The sequence below is a fragment of the Diceros bicornis genome, chromosome 16, assembly GCF_020826845.1.
Source record: "Diceros bicornis minor isolate mBicDic1 chromosome 16, mDicBic1.mat.cur, whole genome shotgun sequence".
NCBI classification, from domain to species: Eukaryota; Metazoa; Chordata; class Mammalia; order Perissodactyla; family Rhinocerotidae; genus Diceros; species Diceros bicornis.
The window spans coordinates 28,547,354-28,566,176 of record NC_080755.1 but is presented as its reverse complement, the minus strand read 5'-3'; the positions used below and the strand labels follow the sequence as shown (position 1 = coordinate 28,566,176).

The 18,823-nt window shown below is 39.3% G+C and overlaps 1 protein-coding gene across 3 annotated transcripts in view; it reads left to right on the top strand.

Annotated features, from left to right (window-relative positions):
* Positions 1–18,823, top strand: part of NOL4 (nucleolar protein 4) — a 432,326-nt gene that overhangs the window by 45,297 nt on the left and 368,206 nt on the right. For 2 of the 3 annotated variants that reach the window (XM_058556968.1, XM_058556967.1), the window contains exon 1: positions 5,068–5,706. The exons of the other annotated variant lie outside the window; for it this stretch is intronic. In XM_058556968.1, coding sequence (XP_058412951.1) covers positions 5,443–5,706 — 264 coding nt within the window. In that variant the 5' untranslated portion in view covers positions 5,068–5,442. Of the gene's footprint in view, positions 1–5,067; positions 5,707–18,823 lie in introns of those variants that run through there. 3 annotated transcript variants of the gene reach the window in all.

Here is an 18,823-nt window from a genome sequence, read left to right as displayed (position 1 = left end):
TCTCTGAAATTAAATTCTTTCTTCCTGCCTCTCTACCCCAACCTACTTCTTCTCCTACCTCAGCCTCCAACTCTCAATCTGTTCCTGCCTCAAACTCCCCTCTCTAAGTCAATGGCCTCATTAGCCATACTCTAAAGCCAGAAGCCATATGGTCATCCTTGATTCAATCTTTTCCCTCACCTGCCACATGCAATTCATCAGTAAGCCCTCTTGTATCTTTGAAACATGTCTTCAATCCAACACTTCTCTCCCTCTACCTTTACCGTTACCTTTCTAATCCATCACCATAATATGTCACCTAAGCTACTACAACTACTACAGGTTTCCTAACTGGTCTTCCTTCCATGCTTGCCTCCTTCCAATCCTTTCTCCTCGAAGTGGCCAGTGAAACATAAAAATGAGCCTCATATTACTTGATTCTCCTGCTTTATTGATTTTCTACTTGACCGATAATAAAATGCAAACTCCTTATCATGGCGAGCACTGTCCCACAAGATCCGCCTGCAGCAGACTACTCAGACCTCATAGCCTACCGCTCTCTTTCAAGTTGAACAAGCTCCGATTGCACTGGTGTTCTTTCCGTTCTTCAAACAGGCTGAGAATTCTCACTCGAGAACCTTTATGCTGTGCCTATAGTTCCCCTTCCTGGCTCTCCATCTGGCTGACTCCTTTTCATCCTTCAGGTCTCACGATAAATGTTGCATTCTCAGAGAGATCTTCCCTGAGTCGATAAGTCCCTCCACTCTGCCATTGCTTTTTATTATAGCACAGTTTTTTTCCCTCCTAGCACTGATCTCAGGCGCTAATTACTTATTTCTTTATTTATTATCTGTTTTCCTTAGAAAAATTTAAGTTCCATTAGATGAAGACCATATATATGTAAATCTATCTTGTTGACTACTTTAACCCTAAAGTCTATCAGAGTAACTGGCGCTCAGTAAATATTTGTTGAATGAAATCATAATTATATGGATGAATGAAGAAAGTCTTGTTTATTCTTTGAATCTTTATTTTATGATTACAGATTTTGGTTTGCACTGTAACATTTTGCTGATGAATATGTAATGTCGCATGAATATTTGTGATTGATACTAAAATGCAAGATTTTCCATATTTTTTTAATGTCATATACAAACTGACCATGAGGTTAGAAGAAATTTTACTTTCATAACAAAATCATATTAGTTATAGCTCAAAATTTGGATTATCTTTCATTAAAATATAATTTTCTGATATAAAAGTTTCTGACTTCCTCTCCCTATAAATAGCAGGCAGGACCCTGGGCTGGGGTTAGGGATTGATGCTCAGATATGGGGGTGAAGAGTTACTTTTTGGAGAGACATGCTCTGTAAAGAGGCAATTCTAAAGAAAGAGTCTTGAGGGAAACGCCAGACTAAACTCTAGGCAGCCTGTTCAAATGAATCATAAAGTGAAGGAGAGTATGACCCTCTAGGTGGAGCTGGGAAGACCTGACTTTTGAGAAGTTAAAAGTAGAGGATAGAAATGAATCCAGAGTGAGTTGCTGAAGCAGATTTTAGATTTTGTCAGGTGCCATGCTCTTAGGTAGGAAAGATACGGTAAAAGATGTTGACTCAGGCCTCACAATTAACAATGAGAACCAGTATAGAGCAGAGCACACTTGGGGTTCTACTGGAGACAGGAGAATCCACAGACTTCTGTGAAGCTTGGCCCTTAAAATCCTAGGACTCTCGATTTTTTTAGTCCAGTGTGAATATTTTTTCAGTAATTAGTATTTCCCTCTTCCTTCTTTTTAGATCTTGTATGATCCCTTAGTTGTTGTGTTTTTCTTTGTTTTTTGTTTTTTTTTTTTGCTTGTATACCAAATCTAGTTAATACAGCTGGGGGTTGATGACATATTCACTTGTATTCTATGAGTTCTTTATGTCTAAAGTATTCTAATTTCCATACATTAGAGTGTCAAGTATAATAAATATAATGAACACATGTATATGGTAAGGTCCAGGCATTTCCTTAAGTGGGGACCAACTTCATCCAAATACCACCTACAAAAGCCAACAGGGATGGTCAAGGATTGTGCCTGCCTGTTTCTTCCTTTCTTCCCTTCCTCTTTTTCTCCTTCCTTTATTAATTAACTCAACATACATTTATTAAACACTTATCATGTGCATTGTTCATTGTGCTGGAGTTACTTGGAAAACAAGAAAATACAAACTCTCAAGAGTCTTCCAATCAAGATTCTATTTGAACAAAAAAAATATACTCACATGAATGTATAAATATAGTACAAGGAGCGGTGCAGTTCTTATGATCTAAAACAATGTTTTCCAAACTCTAGGTTGCCAGTCATCCTTTGCTGGATCATAAAATAAATTTATCAAGTTAGAACCATACTTTACCTAATAATAATAATAATAATAATAATAAAATAAATAGGAGAAAAATTGTAAATATCAATGTGTATTACATGTAACAAAAAACATTTTTTCATAAAATTTTTGGAGAACAGATGTATGTATTTACTGTATGCTAAAGTACAATGCCCGTTTTACTATGAGGCAAAGTTAAAAAAGAGTTTGAAAGACACTATCCAGAGGAATTTAGAGAGACATTGTTTTAACTTGAGTAGTCAAGGAAGAAAGGTTATAATAGATCTGAAGGTACTTGAATGAGGTTTAAAAAGGAGATGGGTTGACTTTTCAGATGAAAGAGCTACCAAAAAGAATTCCGAAATTGTGAATTAAGTTATAACCATAAGAGAACGTAAACTCCATAGAACCAAGTTACTCTTGAATGAATAACTACCCTGGGACCAACTATACCTCCAGAATCTTCTAGGAAATAAGACCAATATATAACAAAATCTGAATTTCCCAACTTGGAATCATCCTCTCTCTCTGATATCACAGGGAAACTTTTAACAGACTTGTTACTATGAGATATACCACACTTTGACAGGTGATTCAAAATATTTTTCTTCCAATTGCTTGTTCCAAATATTTATGTATTTAAGATATGAAAATTTTTAGAAATGTGAAAGGCCTACAGATAAATACCTAATTCAATGAATTGAAAGAGATTTTCTCTCCCCTTCCCCCCACTTATATTAGATCCACTTGTGATTTCCATTGGACAGTGGACTCCCTGAGCTCTACTGGTCTAATATTTGTTGGACAAAAATTCAAGGACTCAGGACAACTGATTTATTTTAGCTTTTTGCGGGGGGGGGATACAAAAGAAGGAAATAAAAAGAATAAAAGCAGTCAGGGTGGCCTCTAGAGAAGGGGAGCTGTTGTTGCAGGAATCTTGCAAGTTAATGAGAATTCACCCGGGACTCGAGAGCGACTGAGGGGAGAAAGGAGATGGGGAGGGGGAGCATAAAAACTCTTCCTTTGCAGCTGGCCCTCTCCCTCATTTGTTGCTCCAATAAGCAGTAATTAGGTCCTGAGCTAATGGTGTCAGCTGATCTGCTGTTTTTAGGCTAGACCCAGAGGAATCTCCATGGAAACCCTGCTGGAGTCGTCCCCCCACCTGGATGCTGAGTGCTCCTTTCCGCCACCTGGCTGCCGCCCGGCCCGCTGCTAGCTCCTCCTGCCTCTAACCTGCAGCCTGCAGCATGCGCACTGCCCCCGGGATCCCTAAATGGGACAATTCTGCCCGTGACGTCAGCGCCCAGCCGTCTCCACAGAAACTTTTGTCCCATTGGCCAATCAGAGAGCTTGGAAGGGGCCGGGGAGGGTGGGGGTGGGAGGAGAGGGGAGTGGGAGGGGTGGGGGTGAGGGGAGAGGCGAGAGGTTTAGTGTGTGGAGCTGCTCGCGCTCCGCCCGGGCTGTCAGTCCCGGCTCCAGCCGCCGCGAGACCTTCCCGGAGACGCGCGCACACACACAGCGCACCCCCCCACACCCTCGCTCCCTGGCTCACACACGCGCACACACTCAGCCTGGCCGAGCAGGAGCCACTGACCATTTTGCAAGTGCCGGGACCAGCTGCGGCGCAGTGGGTACAAACACTCCGCTTTCCTATTCCGGGCTTTCGTCTTGGAGACGACGACCAGGGGCGAAGGTGGGCTAGGACGCGGACCAGGCGCCGGGCACTGGTCGGGCCGCCTTCCTGGCAAAGCCGCCTCCCGGGACGGGCGCGGGCCTCCGCAGAGAGTAGAATAAAGAGGAGCGGCCGCAATCGCAGCGCGAGGAGGATGGGAACTCCCCTATTTCCAGCTCTGTAACAAACGGATGGAAATCCTGAATGAAGGAACCGCTGATTTCATTTGCTTTAGAAAATCGTCCAGAGGAACTCATATTTGGCTACTCTGAGCAGTGGAGGGGGTGTCCATGACGTGGCAGGGGGAAAATAGACATCCGAAACCTCCCTTGTGAACTGCAAACTGTAACCAAGCAAGGGGAAAATGATCTCTCCATATATTTTAATTTCATGTAAAGGGTTTTAAGCATCTGTATCATAAACTTACTTCTATGCCTTGTATCCAGTTCAGCAGAAACCAGAGGAGTTCTGTCTGGGGACCCCATCATTATCCTGGAGACCTGCCGCAAGCGGCCTGCCTTCGTTTACCCACAGCCCCCCGGAACGGATACCTGTTTGGGGTACCACAGTCTATCCTATAGAACTATGGCCAAATCTCCATGAATGCTTTGCTAATTCTGGGACTTAACTCCTGGAACCTACCTGCGGGGCTGGAATTTAGCCTAAATGCGTCTGAAGAAATGACATTTTAAGCGTTTTTCAAATACCTTTTTAAAAAATTCCTGTGTAGCAGGATTTGATAGGCTGAACAACATGACAGGTAAGAACTTTCTCTCTTTCTAGTCCTTTAACGCCCCACGCAGGGAAGGCCGAAGCGGAACAAGACCCTGGAGGAAGGAGAGCCCAGGGACTCGAGTGCCCTTCGGGGCTTGCAGACGCTGGGCCGAGCGGTTGCTTTCCAGAGAGGCGCAGCCCTCGCTCCTGGCCCGCGGGGCCAGCGGCTGGGGAAGCTTCTGGGGAGCGCGCGGGGAGGCGGCGCTGCGCTCCACCTGCCCTGCCCCGGACACAGCCCCGGGGCGAGGCGTCCAGGGACCACCCCAAGTCAATATTCGGATTTTTAATAAACCAAGGAATGGGATTTTAATTATTCAAAACCCAGCTCCTCTGGGCCAGATGCTGTTGGGATAGTCCTAGTCACACAATATTAAAGAGACCCATCACTAAGAGGACGAGAAAAGCGTCCGAGATATCCGTTGCAATTAGGATTGAACCAGAGACTTGGTAGCACAGGGCATTGATTGCTGGTGCCCAACCGGACCCTCCTCCCCTCTCCCCATTCCTCCCCCCACCCGAGGCTGGCTCCGGCGGCGGCCGGGACCTCGCGTCCCTGCATCGTGGCCAGGGCCGCGTTTTTCATGAGCCCGGGGTGAACAGGTGCGAAGTGCGCTGGGAGCATCCGGCCGACGGCCGGGCGCGGGGAACATGGAGAGCGAACGCGACATGTACCGCCAGTTCCAGGACTGGTGCCTCAGGACTTACGGGGACTCAGGCAAGACCAAGACGGTGACCCGTAAAAAATACGAGCGGATCGTCCAGCTCCTCAACGGCTCCGAGTCGAGCTCCACGGACAACGCCAAATTTAAATTCTGGGTCAAATCGAAGGGCTTCCAGCTGGGCCAGCCGGACGAGGTCCGCGGGGGCGGCGGCGGCGCCAAGCAAGTGCTCTATGTGCCGGTCAAGACTACGGTGAGTGACTCGCCTTCTTCTGTTATTTGTCTGCCGTTGCAGCCTGGCGGGGAGGGGAGAGCGAGGGGGGGGGGGAGAAAGGGGGAGCCGTGAGCCACTGTTGGCTCGTGTGCCCCCCACCCTTCTCAACCCCCTCCCCAAGTCGTCCCCACTCGCATTAGCCAGGCGCGTTTCCCCCACCGTGGAATCTTTGTGGTCCTTTATTTTAAAGCGCGCCTCCGGAGCCTGCTGCCCTTCTCGCCTCCTGGCTCCCGGACCCGCTGCTGGAGCTTCCATCCCCGGGTCGGGCGGCGTCCCGCGTCCTCGGGCTGGGCCATTGTCCCATGTCCTTCGTTGAGCGCCTGGCGCGTGTCCCGCCGCCGCCACCGCGCATAAAGGCCACGCTGGAACCCCAGCCGCACGCTCTGATAATAGACGATTCTGATCAATAGTCTACAGTGTCTCCCTATTGGCACAAAGCCCGAATGTGGCGCTAGCCACGGGGATGTGGGGTTTTTCCCCGGACGCTATCAGGTTTATTGTTAGACCGCCGCCTGGGAGACACGGGGCTGTCCGATCGCCTCGGTCATTCCCAGAGATCTTGCCACGACTATTTAGATTGTAGATAAGGTCCTGGAGATTCCTCCTCCCCGCCCCCCATTCCCTCCTTCGCTTCCCCCTTTCACAAATAAAGCCACAGCTACATGATGAACAACAAAGAGAGATGGATTTGGGCGCAATCAAAGGGTGTATGCATTTGCTCCTCGTTCTGGGATGGCTCTAGTCCCATGGCCACAGAGCCCTAAGCCCGGGCGCTGCAAGGTATCGCGTTGAGAGCCCAGTATCTCAGCCTCGACGGCAGAAGCCTGTGAGGCAGGGGAGAGGCAGCGGCGTCAATTTCCTTTTTAAGAAGATGGGAACTGTGGGCTACAAGTAGGATTGCAGATCAGATCCATAAGACCTCATTCTTCATCACGCTACGGTGGGTACTTGCCTGGAGTAGGGGTAGGGGAGGGTATCTGGCATCCTTTGCATTTTTGCCTCGATTTGGGGTTTCTTGAGCATTTGCTCCTTTTCCACCCTCCCTTACTGGCAACTGTTTCCCGTGCAGAATTCCTGGAGGATGCTAGAAAGGAGATGTCTTGAAAGCTATTCTTCTATCTCAAACGGAGGTATATTAAATTGGAAATATGTGCACGAAAGGTATTTTCAAAGGATTGCTTGGAGGATTCTTAGGTTTGGAAAACAGTTTGTGGTTTCCCGAGATTTGTTGTTTGCAGGAAGTATATTTCTTTTGGAATTTATATGGAAAATGGGAAATGGAAATAAATGTAAAATGGAAACACACATAAAAGTTGTTGTTTTTAAAAAAAAATGTGCCCTTGAAAGGTTTCTAGGAGGTAGATCTATAAATGCAGGCTTCTCCTTTAACATGTGGCGTTGCTAAAGACAATGGTGAGATTACTGTCTTGTTTAACTAAATAATGAAGACTAGGTGGGCATGGATTAGAACTGAGGTATATTTACACCTGGATGAGCCAGAAATCTGTTGTAGAGAATGAAGGGCTTTGATTCATTCGTATTCTTAGACAAAGTAAATTAGAATTCAAAACATTAGAATGTATTTTCCTTTGGGCAATACTGGGCTAATTGAATGAATAGAATACTCATTTAAGATATATTTACCTAAATATTTAATAATATTGTATATGTTAAAAAAATTGCTACCTGGGAAGTTTGTTTTTCTTTCCGTTTATGTTAAACTTAAGTCCCTCTGTTATCTGTCTAATAGGATAGCTTCACATGTGTATTGGTCCAATGAGTTTATAATTCCATGGATTTGGTTACATCCACTATTTGTATAAACAGATGTGCCCTTTAAAACAATTAAAAATTCTAAATAACATAAATTCTGAAGTGGTTAGAAAGGCACTAAGATAAACATGGATGCCAGTAATTCAAACCAGCATTCACATGTTCAGATACCCATATGTTCATTCAAAAATTAATGCAGAGTTGTTAAAGAATCACTGCTAGAACATCTAATCTAGAATAACAACTCCAGGGTTAACAATAAAGTAACATGTTTCTCTTTTCAGTAAAGATTCTGTATATTTATGGGAGAAAATGTAATTCATCAGGTGATATTCTTAGATAATGGTTTCCATGTAGTATTTAAGAGCTCTGCTTTTCATTCAAGCCCGTTTTGAAATGTTGAAGAGGTTTTTAATTCATGAACTCTTCTGTTGCTCTTTATGAAATTTTTATGCTGCTCCTCTCTTAGAATTGTAGGCTCCTCCTTCTCTGAGAGACAGCCAATCATCGTTTCAACGACTTGAAAAATAAATAAAAGATCTCCTTTTATCATGCATTTCCCCACATCTCAAATGATTTCTTCCTTAAAAATATGTGGATTTTTCTTTATCGTAGCAGGCGTACAATCACCAGAAAGACAAAAAATATATTTTCTTTTACTTCAAAGGCATATATTGGTTGCAATAAGGTACTGTATTTTAATGGTATTTTCAAGTAGACTAAGAATCATTCTAGCTATTTGAGGTTGGAAGGTTTGCAGCTGGCTGTGCTGTCAGTGAGAGAGATTTGCTCCCGATGCTGCATTAACCCACTGCTGCTGATAATTAGACATCATTACACTGCAAAAAGGGAAGGAGAGAAGGGGAGAGGACAGGCTGGGGCTAATTAACTACTTGTGCTTAATGAAAGAAAGGGAGACTGATAGCAACTGGGAGGTCATACTACAACAGGGTAGACACACCGTGTAGACTTAATTGAAACAGGACTTTTAGTCTGAAGAAGCTTGGTTCTACCTCTTATTTTCCTAAAAGAATAGATGTAGCTTTGCAAATATTCTTTCCCTAAAGCCTAAAGTTAACTGATGATAAGATCAAGCAAGTGACAAGTGACTTAAAATAAAAATGTAAAATACTGGAAAAGATAAACACGCCTTCTAATATTTGTCCTGGCCATGCCTAAAGCTGAGGGGACATATCTGTCACTATTTAGATTACTCTGTGGCTGAGGAGATACTGTTTGCTCACCAAGCAACTTCATCCTGCAACTCAGCCATTTTAGGTCTAGAGTGGGACCTGTGCGTGTGTGCCTGAGCTCACATGCACACACGTGTATGTGCCCACACATATGCAGTTTGTCAAACATCACTTCTAAGTTTTTTCCCACTACCATGATTATTTTTCTCTGTTCTTTCATTAAAAGTGTCAGGAATTTAGAAGAATGAAATGATGAAAAATTTAAAGCAGTTCTGAAAAAGATACAGCAAATGTCTGACACTAACCACAAATGTTTCATCAGCGATCATTTGAAATTAGCGTGATTATGGTTACTCTATTTTACATCTTTGAGAGTTCTTGTTTAGTTTGTCTTTAGAAGCTTTTGATCCTGACTGACATTTTGTTTTCTGGCAACAATTAGTTTAAACATCACACACAATTTAAAATACCCAAACACATGATTTCATTTGATATTATGAGAGGTAAACTTAGAAAACAACCAGAAAATTCATTAAACCTTTCCATCAGTAATATGATTAGTGTATTATTGTGTATTTTTAAACAGCCCACTACATCATATAAAATATCAGGAAATTTGGTAAAGTAACATTTTTATTTGTCTTTCAGTCTTAAGAAAATAAGGTAATGACTATCTCAACTGTATAATCAAATAGTATGAGTTATGCTTTTCTTGCCTTGTATCTGTAGCAACAGACATTGAGGTCTAATTTTTGCCTTTGGTGTATTTTTTTTTCCTTATATTTATTCCACTAGGGAGCATAAAATAGATTTTCATCAAGAAAGGAAAATGTATTATCTATAGTTATGTCATTTAAAAATGATGATTTATTCATTTCTGTAATCTGTAGCCTCAGATTTCATATTGTTCTTGCTGTGTATACTACTAATTGATTACTGCACAGTGATTAGAATGAATATTCATAGGCTGGTTCACAAATAGTTACTGTTTTTTCTTTGCTTCTCTAACTATGGTTTTAGTTATAAATTCTTTATGCCACATCAGAGTGAAGGAAATAATGCCTCATAAGGAGCGTGTATACATTTCCACTTGGTCTTAACTTCATGCCTGAGGCACACATCACATATATTAGGCCTTGATCTGGAATTTGCTACAGAAATTCCAGAAAACAAAGCTGAGCAACATGCCAGCTATATGTTATGATACTTTGTATCTCTGACACAGAGACAAATTATAATAGTAGTCACTGAGGTATAAGCAAATTTTTGCTTTATCTCCTATACTTCTGCAGTGGGCATTTGTTTTTCTCTTCATTCAAGTATTTTGGGAGACTCTATGGCATAGGTTTTTGGGGTCAAATAGATCCCAAGTATGGGTCTCAGCAATGTGGCTTATTAGTTGACTTTAGTGGTTCCTCGTGAGTTGTTGTCAGGAATAATATCTGTGGCAAGTCCCTAGCACAATGCCCATGTAAGGCTCTCAGGGAAGCGTGGGTACCTTTACTAGAGGTCAGTCAGGCATGGGTATTAAAGGGCAAGGGGCTTGTGGAGATAACTCCCCTGAATTTAGGAGGAAATGTGAAGACTATCCCACACGTATGTCCTAACATACCAACTCAACTTTTCCACAGGTTCTTCCTTGTCTTATTAGTAACCACATTCGGGGCGAGGGGCAAGATACACCACTCACATATACTCCCTCTGTAAACCTGAGCCAGCTGAGACGCTACTTCTCAAGATTTTATGCTCTAGACTTTCTGCATAGGAGAGGGAAAGATGAAGGAAAAAAACAGATTTCGCAGCAGAACTTCTGAGAGTTGCAATCCCATGTCAAGACCATAAAGACCTTTCCCTAATAGCTGTTGTATTTGCTAAGACTTTTTGTATCTGACTGGGAAAGATTGAAAAGGATCTGTTTTAGGTTATATCCATTTTCACAATTCTGGGATAACAAGATAAAATAAACTTCATGGACAGCATAGATGGCAGGAGACATGGCATAGTGGGCAGGGTATAGATTTTAGAGCAAGATATAAATCTTAGATTTGACACTTACTGGAATTGGAAGTTAGAGAAAGTTTCTTGACTAAAGATTCAGTTACCTCTTTGTAAATATCAGTAATAATACTTGCCTAACTAGTTTTGGATAAGAATTAATAATAATAATCATAAATTCATAGTTCATAAGCATATAGCATATGTAGCATATGCCTGGCACATAGTAAATGCTAGAAAAATAGGAAGAACACCATGATGTAATTATAATTAGGTATATGTTATGAACTCACAATCACACTGCAACAATGAGTTAAAATACAAGATACATATACATGTTTGTATTATTCAGATATTCTGCTTATTCTATTTTTAGAAAATAAAAATGACTTTATTTTTGTAAAAGTGATATATTCTCATTATTTAAAAAATCTAAGTGTAAAGGAAAGAACAAAGTTAAAAAGTCACACTAAATCCCCATCTGAATATAACCACCACTAGCTAATTACAAGCATCATTATAGAGTCTCTTTACACATATATATCAAAAGAAGATTAGATATAATGATTGATTGATATAATGATTGATATGGACAGGTAGAAATAATTTTCTAAAACTGAAATGATAATTATATGCTAATTTAAGTAAGAAGAATAAAATATAATATTACCAAAATGTAACAAAAGAAAAAGAAATGTGTGAAATTCAAAAAATTGCTAATAGATAAATGCTTCTGCTCAGAGGTATTTATTCTTGAAGTTAATAAAAAGATTAAGAAAAACATTAGGAGACAGAATTACATTTATTTTTTCAAGTACAGGTTTCAATTTTATACATATCATTTACTTTCTCCAGCGGTAGATGAGTAGAAGCCTATTTCACTTCTCACCTCCTTGTTATTTTCTGTTTATATTATATTACATTTATTATAATTATATATTTTATTGTATTTAATATTAATTATATCGTATTACATATTATAATTGTTTTTATTATCAAGGTTTTTCATATTTATAGTATATAATTTGGTTGTCACAATTGTTTTTCCTTTGTCATATTTAAATGCTTATCTATTCTTTTACCTGGTTTTATTTACTTTTGAATTTTTTTATTTGATTCATCACTTAGTGAGCTATAATTCCTGATCATCCTTTTTATTCTTCCTGAAGAAGGGTTCATGTGTTCTATTCTTTGAAGTTTGTATGCAATTGAAAATATTTATCCTTTTCCTTTGTTTGCCTTTAATTTAGTCTTTCCACCAGAACATTGTAAATGTTGTTTCCTCTGTGAAATTATAAGGTACAACTGTTTTTCCAAATTTCATGAATTGCTTACTTTTTTATCCTTGAAATTAAATAATTTCACTAAGATATGTTTCAAATTCCTTTTCTCATCGAGTAATTGCACTCATGTCCATGGCTTCAGGTGTGTCTATGTTCTTGTGACTTAATGCATATCTTCTGAGGTTCAGATCTATACTTTGGGGTTTCTACCAGACATTTCCACCAAGATATCTCAAAGTACTTCAAACTGAACATATCCCAAAATGAATTTTTCCTCTCTCATTCCCCCACCCTAGGTCCTCCAAGCTGACAACTCTTTTTTTTTTAAATTTCCTTTCTCCATGGATGGTAATACAATTTGCTCACCTATCCAAGCCAAAAATCTGTGTGACATGCTTGATTTCTCCCTTTTTCTCCCTCCTTATAGTCAATACTCAACAGAATACTATTGATTCTACCAACTTAGTATCTTAAATTCATCATATTCTTACCATATCATACCATACAATATGCCCATTGCTTGATAATTTGGTAATTTTCCCAAAACCTGTTTTGAAAAAAGGGATTTGTTCTCCAATGACTGGCATAATGTGTGATGCATCTTTGGTGCTCAGTATTAATGGAATAAATGAAAATTTCTTCCCAGGCTGACGCCACATGATGAGACCGTCTTATTCACAACCACGCAACAGCTAGTTTCATAACCATATTGGGCATTAAATACACACACACACACACACATATATATATAATTATTTAAGTTGAAGTTAAAAATATAACAAAATTTACCATCTTAACAATTTTTAAGTGTACAGCTCAATAGTATTAAGTATATACACGTTGTTGTACAACAGATCTCAGAACTTTTTCATATTGTATAACTGAAACTCTGTACCCGTTAGACAACAACTACCCCCCTCCCTCCAGCCCCTGGTAACCACCACTCTACTTTCTGTTTCTATGAATATGACTGCTTTAGATACCTCATATAAGTAGAATCATGCAGTATTTGTCTTTTTGTGACTGTCTTATTTCGCTTAGCATAATGTCCTCAAGATTCATCCATGTTATAGTGTGTGACAGGATTTCCTTCCTTTTTAAGGCTGAATAATATGTCATTGTATGTATATATCACATTTTGTTTATCCGTTCATCTGTTGATGGACATATGGGTTGCTTCCACCTCTTGGCTATTGTGAATAGTGCTGCTATGAACATGGGTGTGCAGATACCCCTTCAAGACTCTGTTTTTAATTCTTTTTGGATATATACCCACAAGAGGGGTTGCTGGATCATGTGGTAGTTCTATTTTTAATTTTTTGAGGACCTGCAATACTGTTTTCCATAGCAGTTGCAACATTTTATAGACCCACCAACACTGCACAAGGGTGAGCATGACTTTGCCTGTTATCTAGAGCTCTTCAATGAGCGTACTTCTTCTTTAGGCAATTGCAAGTATTGAATGTAACACAATAATATTAATGCCTTACATTTATCAAGTTCTTACTATAGGTTAAGGATTAGGCTAATCACTTAAAAAAAAATGCTCCCTTTAATGTTCATAATAGTCCTATGGTGTTCATGCTTTTCATTACACACTTGAGAAAATTGTGATTTAAGTTAAGGTGACTTTCTAAAGTCACACAGCTTCAAAGTTTTAGAATTGGGATGAGAAACCATTTCAGCTGGATTTCAAAGTCCTTGCTTTGGTCTCCAGACTTTTTAAATAATGCACTCCAATTGTTTAAAAAAATTTAGAATTCTCCAAATATGTGTATTTTTTATAAATTACATAGATATACTGCTGTATCAACACTTAGCACATTATAAAACATATTTGAAAATATAAATATATAGGGCTGAGATTAAAATACATATAAATATAAGTTTTAATATTTTCTTCTTGACCTCAATAGGTCATCTCATGCATTCCCTGGGGTGTGTATATACCAATTTGGAGACAATTACTCTAATCCATAGTACAATATTGCCTCACAGTAGAACGTTGTGGTTAAGACCTTACACTTCAGCTAAAATATCACCTCCACTTTTACAGGGGTTGCCTCTGTACTTGACTAATGCGACATTAAAATAATATCTTAGACATACACGAATCCATAACATTCATAAAACAATTATCCATGTTTGGTGTTGGTATGAGGGGAGAGATTCTTTTTTTCTTCGGTGAGGAAGATTGTCACTGAGCTAACATCTGTGCCAATCTTCCTCTATTTTGTATGTGGGGCACTGCCACAGCATGACTTGGTGAGCAATGTGTAGGTCCGCACTGGGATCTGAACCTCTGAACACTGGGCTGCCGAAGCAGAGCATGCAAACTTAACCACTACGCCACTGGGCTGGCCCCAAGAGATTATTTCATCAAAGTCATGTTCAAGAGATGGTGCACAGTCAAGAACAACTGAAGTGCAGGGTACAGTGGCAGATGAAGTTGGAAAAGTAGGCTGGGGTCAAATTATGGGAAGCCTCTACTGCAATGTTACAAAGTCTGGACTTCATTCTGTAGGGAACGGCAGCTACCAAAAGTGTTTGAGCAAGGATGTCATGATTTAGGTCATGTAGATAGGGGCTTGATGTCTCACAGTGGTTTATGTTGCAGAATATAAATCAGATGAGTAAATAATAAAAGTTAAATGCTTTCTTTGACTCAACATATTTGAAATATGATAGTTATAAATAAATATTATACAGGTATTAAAATCAAATTATTAAGCAGTAAATCAAGATAATTCAATAGCTTGATGTTGCTGTGTAATTGAATCATGCTGTACAAATCTCAGACTTTATTAATTCCAATAAAATATTAAAAATAGGATTCTCTGAAACAGAAGAAAGAATAGATTTAAAGGTACTTAAAAGGAATATGGATCAAGTCGCCTTATAATAAACAGGTTTTTTTTGTTTTTGCAATTGAGGGGAAATAATTGTTCACCTCTTAGTTGTTACTATATCCGCAACTACAAAGACTTCCCAGGAAATCCTTCTAAAAACTCAAGTGGCGATTTCTATATGGAATACTATTCAAGCACAGACCTTTTTAAAGTAAAGTTAATGTTTTAAATATTTTTTAAAACATGGAGTTTATGCTTTAAGGCAATATTCTTTTATTTTTTTGTGAGGAAGACCAGCCCTGAGCTAACATCCGGTGCCAGTCTTCCTCTTTTTTGCTGAGGAAGACTGGCCCTGGGCTAACATCCGTGCCCATCTTCCCTCACTTTAATATGGGACGCTGCCACAGCATGGCTTAACAAGCGGTGCGTGGGTGCGTGCCTGGGATCTGAATCAGCGAACCCCGGGCCACTGCAGTGGAGCACGTACACTTAACTGCTTGTGCCACCATGCCGGCCCCCTAAGGTAATATTCTTAATCTTACTCCGTGTTGTTTCTTGCTCATTCTTCTTTGATTTTACACCCACATACCTGTCTCTGCCGCTAAGGGTCTTCCCTATGATTCTTCAATTCTTGTACACTGTGGTAGGCAGGAATCTAAGATGACTCCCAAATGACCCTCACCCTTGTTTAATCTCCTCCCCTTTGAATGTGGGTAAACCTGTGACTCTGATGAGCTATCACTCCCATAGTTATATTATATGGTACAGTTGACTTTAAGAAAGATGGCTCTTTCAGATGAGTCTGACTTAATCACATTAGCCTTTTGAAAGCAGAGAGATTTTTCCCCCTGGCTCTAGAGGAAGAAGTAGAGAGTTTCATAGCCTGGGATGGATTCAGTGCAAGGGAGGTTCTCTATTGCTGAGATGGAGGGGGTAATGTGGTAAAGAGCTGACAGCAACCTCTAGAAGCTGAGAGCATGCTTTGCCAACAGCTAGCAAAACAGTGGGGCCTAAGTCCTACAACCACAAGGGAGTGAATTCTACCCTCAACCAAAGGAAGCTTGGAAGTGGATCTTTCCCTAGTTGAGTTTCCAAATGAGAATGCAGGTGACCAACACCTTGATTTCAGCTTTATGAGAACCTGAGCAAAGGACTCAGTTGAAATGTGCTGGACTTCTGACCCGCAGAAACTATGAGATAATAAGAGTGTGAAGTTTTAAGCCACTCAATTGCAGTTATACAGCAAAAGAAAACTAATATATAGTTCTTTGGTGTAAATTTTCCCAAAAGAGTTTGTGCAGTTAAAACAAGTCAACTTTTAAAAAGCATATTTGGCTAAGATTATTTGTGGTTTAAGATACAGCTGGGAATAATTTAAATATTCTTTCCACCTAATACCTAATGTGTTGCCGTTTTTATAGTTTTTGATGAAATGGTACATAATTTAGTAAAATATATAATTACTAACAGATCATTTGAAATAGTTAATGATGGCTTGCATTAGGAATATCTATTACTTTGTTTTTTTCTTAATTACTTTTTTTTTTTTTTTGGCGGAGGAAGATTCACCCTGAACTAACATCTGTTGCCAATCTTCCTCTTTATGCTTGAGGAGAATTTGCCCTGAGCTAACATCTGAGCCAATCTTCCTCTATTTTGCATGTGGGTCACCACCACAGCATGGCCACTGACGAGTGGTGTAGGTCTGTGTCTGGGATCCAAACCCGGGCTGCCAAAGTGGAGTGCGCTAATCACTAGACCCCGGGGCTAGCCCCTTAATGTTTTTATTTTTAAACATTTTTATATCATTATAATCCATCTATCTCCTCAATAGAATACAAGATGCCTTACTGTTTTAGGTTTCTCGTGGGAGGTTGGAGACAGAGGAGTACACATATCAAGAGATTATTGTTCGTATAATTATATTAATGTATGTTTAAATATTTTTGAAAACAATATGTAGAAGCAAATACAACAAAATATAACATATCATTCTCATTTATTAGACATAATAATTCTATTATTTTATTTTATTTTATTTTTTGTGTGTGTGAGGAAGATTAGCCCTGAGCTAACATCTGTTGCCAATGCTCCTCTTTTTGCTGAGGGAGATTAGCCCTGGGCTATCATCTGTGCCCATCTCCCTCTACTTTATATGTGGGACGCTTGCTGAACCTGTGAACCCCGGGCCACCGAAGCGGAGCACGTAAACTTAACCACTACGCCACTGGGCTGGCCCCTATGTAATTTTATTTTTAAATAATTATTTTAATATAATATATGTATTTTAAAGAAGACCTGCCTGACATTTAAGAGTAGAATATAGAAAATAACATTAATAGGTAGATCTTCTCTTGTTAATATATGAGTGGGAACTGGAAATCATTTTCCCCTCTCTGTGTTGAAAAGAAAATCTTTATTTTGATTTTCTTCTTCTCTCTCTATCTGAGGTTTTTTCAATAGGCTCTTATGTTCTACTCTTCCTAATTTTAATCAAGTATTCATTTGTGGTAGTTATTCTCACAGTTACAGATTTTTCAAGTGTTTGGAGCTGTTAGAAAATGGAAGGGTGAGAAAGAAATTCAGAATATAAGGAAATTGGAAGCTTAATTTTGGTAATAAGAAGGAATAACCTGTCTTAGAGGCAGAGAGCTGGTGTTTTGTTGTTAGTAGTTATTTTTCTTCCTTTTTTTGTTATAATGTGTTTTCAGAAAATATTATTTGAATATTTGGATCTGATCATTATGTATAAAGGTAGTAGTCATTGAAATAAGACTGGCTAATATTTTTAAAGTTTTTTTTTTTTTTTGGTGGGGTGCCAGGGTTATGGGGTATGGGGTAGGATACTTACAGGTGGACCTAACTGCAGTTGCCAGATGGCTGGAGGGCTTTAGAGGTTTAATCTAGGGACATGGCGCAAAGCTAAGTGGCACATATGAGCATCTAATGTCTAGCTTGGTCATATTAGCACCATGCTCTAACCAATTGACCTAATTAGATGAGATTTTCAAATCTAATATCAAAGGTTTGTTTGAATTTCAGATGTGGGTCATTGTTCTGTTAGTAGTCTCTGCTTACATGCTCATTAGGGTCTATCTGAGGTCAGGAAAGGAGTTTTCTGTTTGTTTTAATTCATTTTTCTCTATAAAAGCTACCATTACAAAACAATTGATTTGATGATGTTTGGTCTCACTAATTTGAAATATGTTAATTTAGAATTAGCATTCATTTGAATAGGGGTAGGGTGACATTTACGTTGAACTACCTATTAAAGGAGGATTTATCTACAAATTCATAATTAATAAGATAGCAGAGGGGGCATGCTTATCTACTATAATGAGAAAAAACTTTTTCTTAAACCAGCTCTATCCTCATATAAACAATTCATATGTTCCTTCCATTATGAATGCCTCTCTACTTAATAAAATAGGTGTTATGAATAAGTGCCCTTTAGATAATTTGCATTACTCTGTTTGTTGTTGATATATAGAGTATAATAGTAATATGTCCCCTAGAATTTTCAAATAAGGGGAATAAGATCACCCTATAGAATTTAAACGTTAAAATCACAGTTAATCAGCACACGATATTCTGTCACTTTAAAATCACAGAATGGCTACCAAGCTGTACAACTAGATGGTATTTTGCTTGAAAATATAATAAAAGAGCTCTTAAGAGAGCTTCATAACTAATGAATTAATCACAACTCTCTCTTCCTTCTACAACCCACTGATTCCCAGAGTGTGGACAGAGTCATTCACAGTCGCCTACCCTGTAGTTACTTGTGCTTTGTGCATATAAAATTGAGTTGTATGCACTTTATTGGTTATGCTTTTCCCACATCCTTTTTTGCTAGTTTCATTTATTATTATAATTGTGATTTAAATATTTCATCAACTGATGAAATAAGTGCAAGAACTTAAATTCATTGCTTTGTAAAGACTCAAAGTAAACGTGAATCAGTAAAATCAACTGGGAAAAATAGAGAAAAAATAAGGAAACT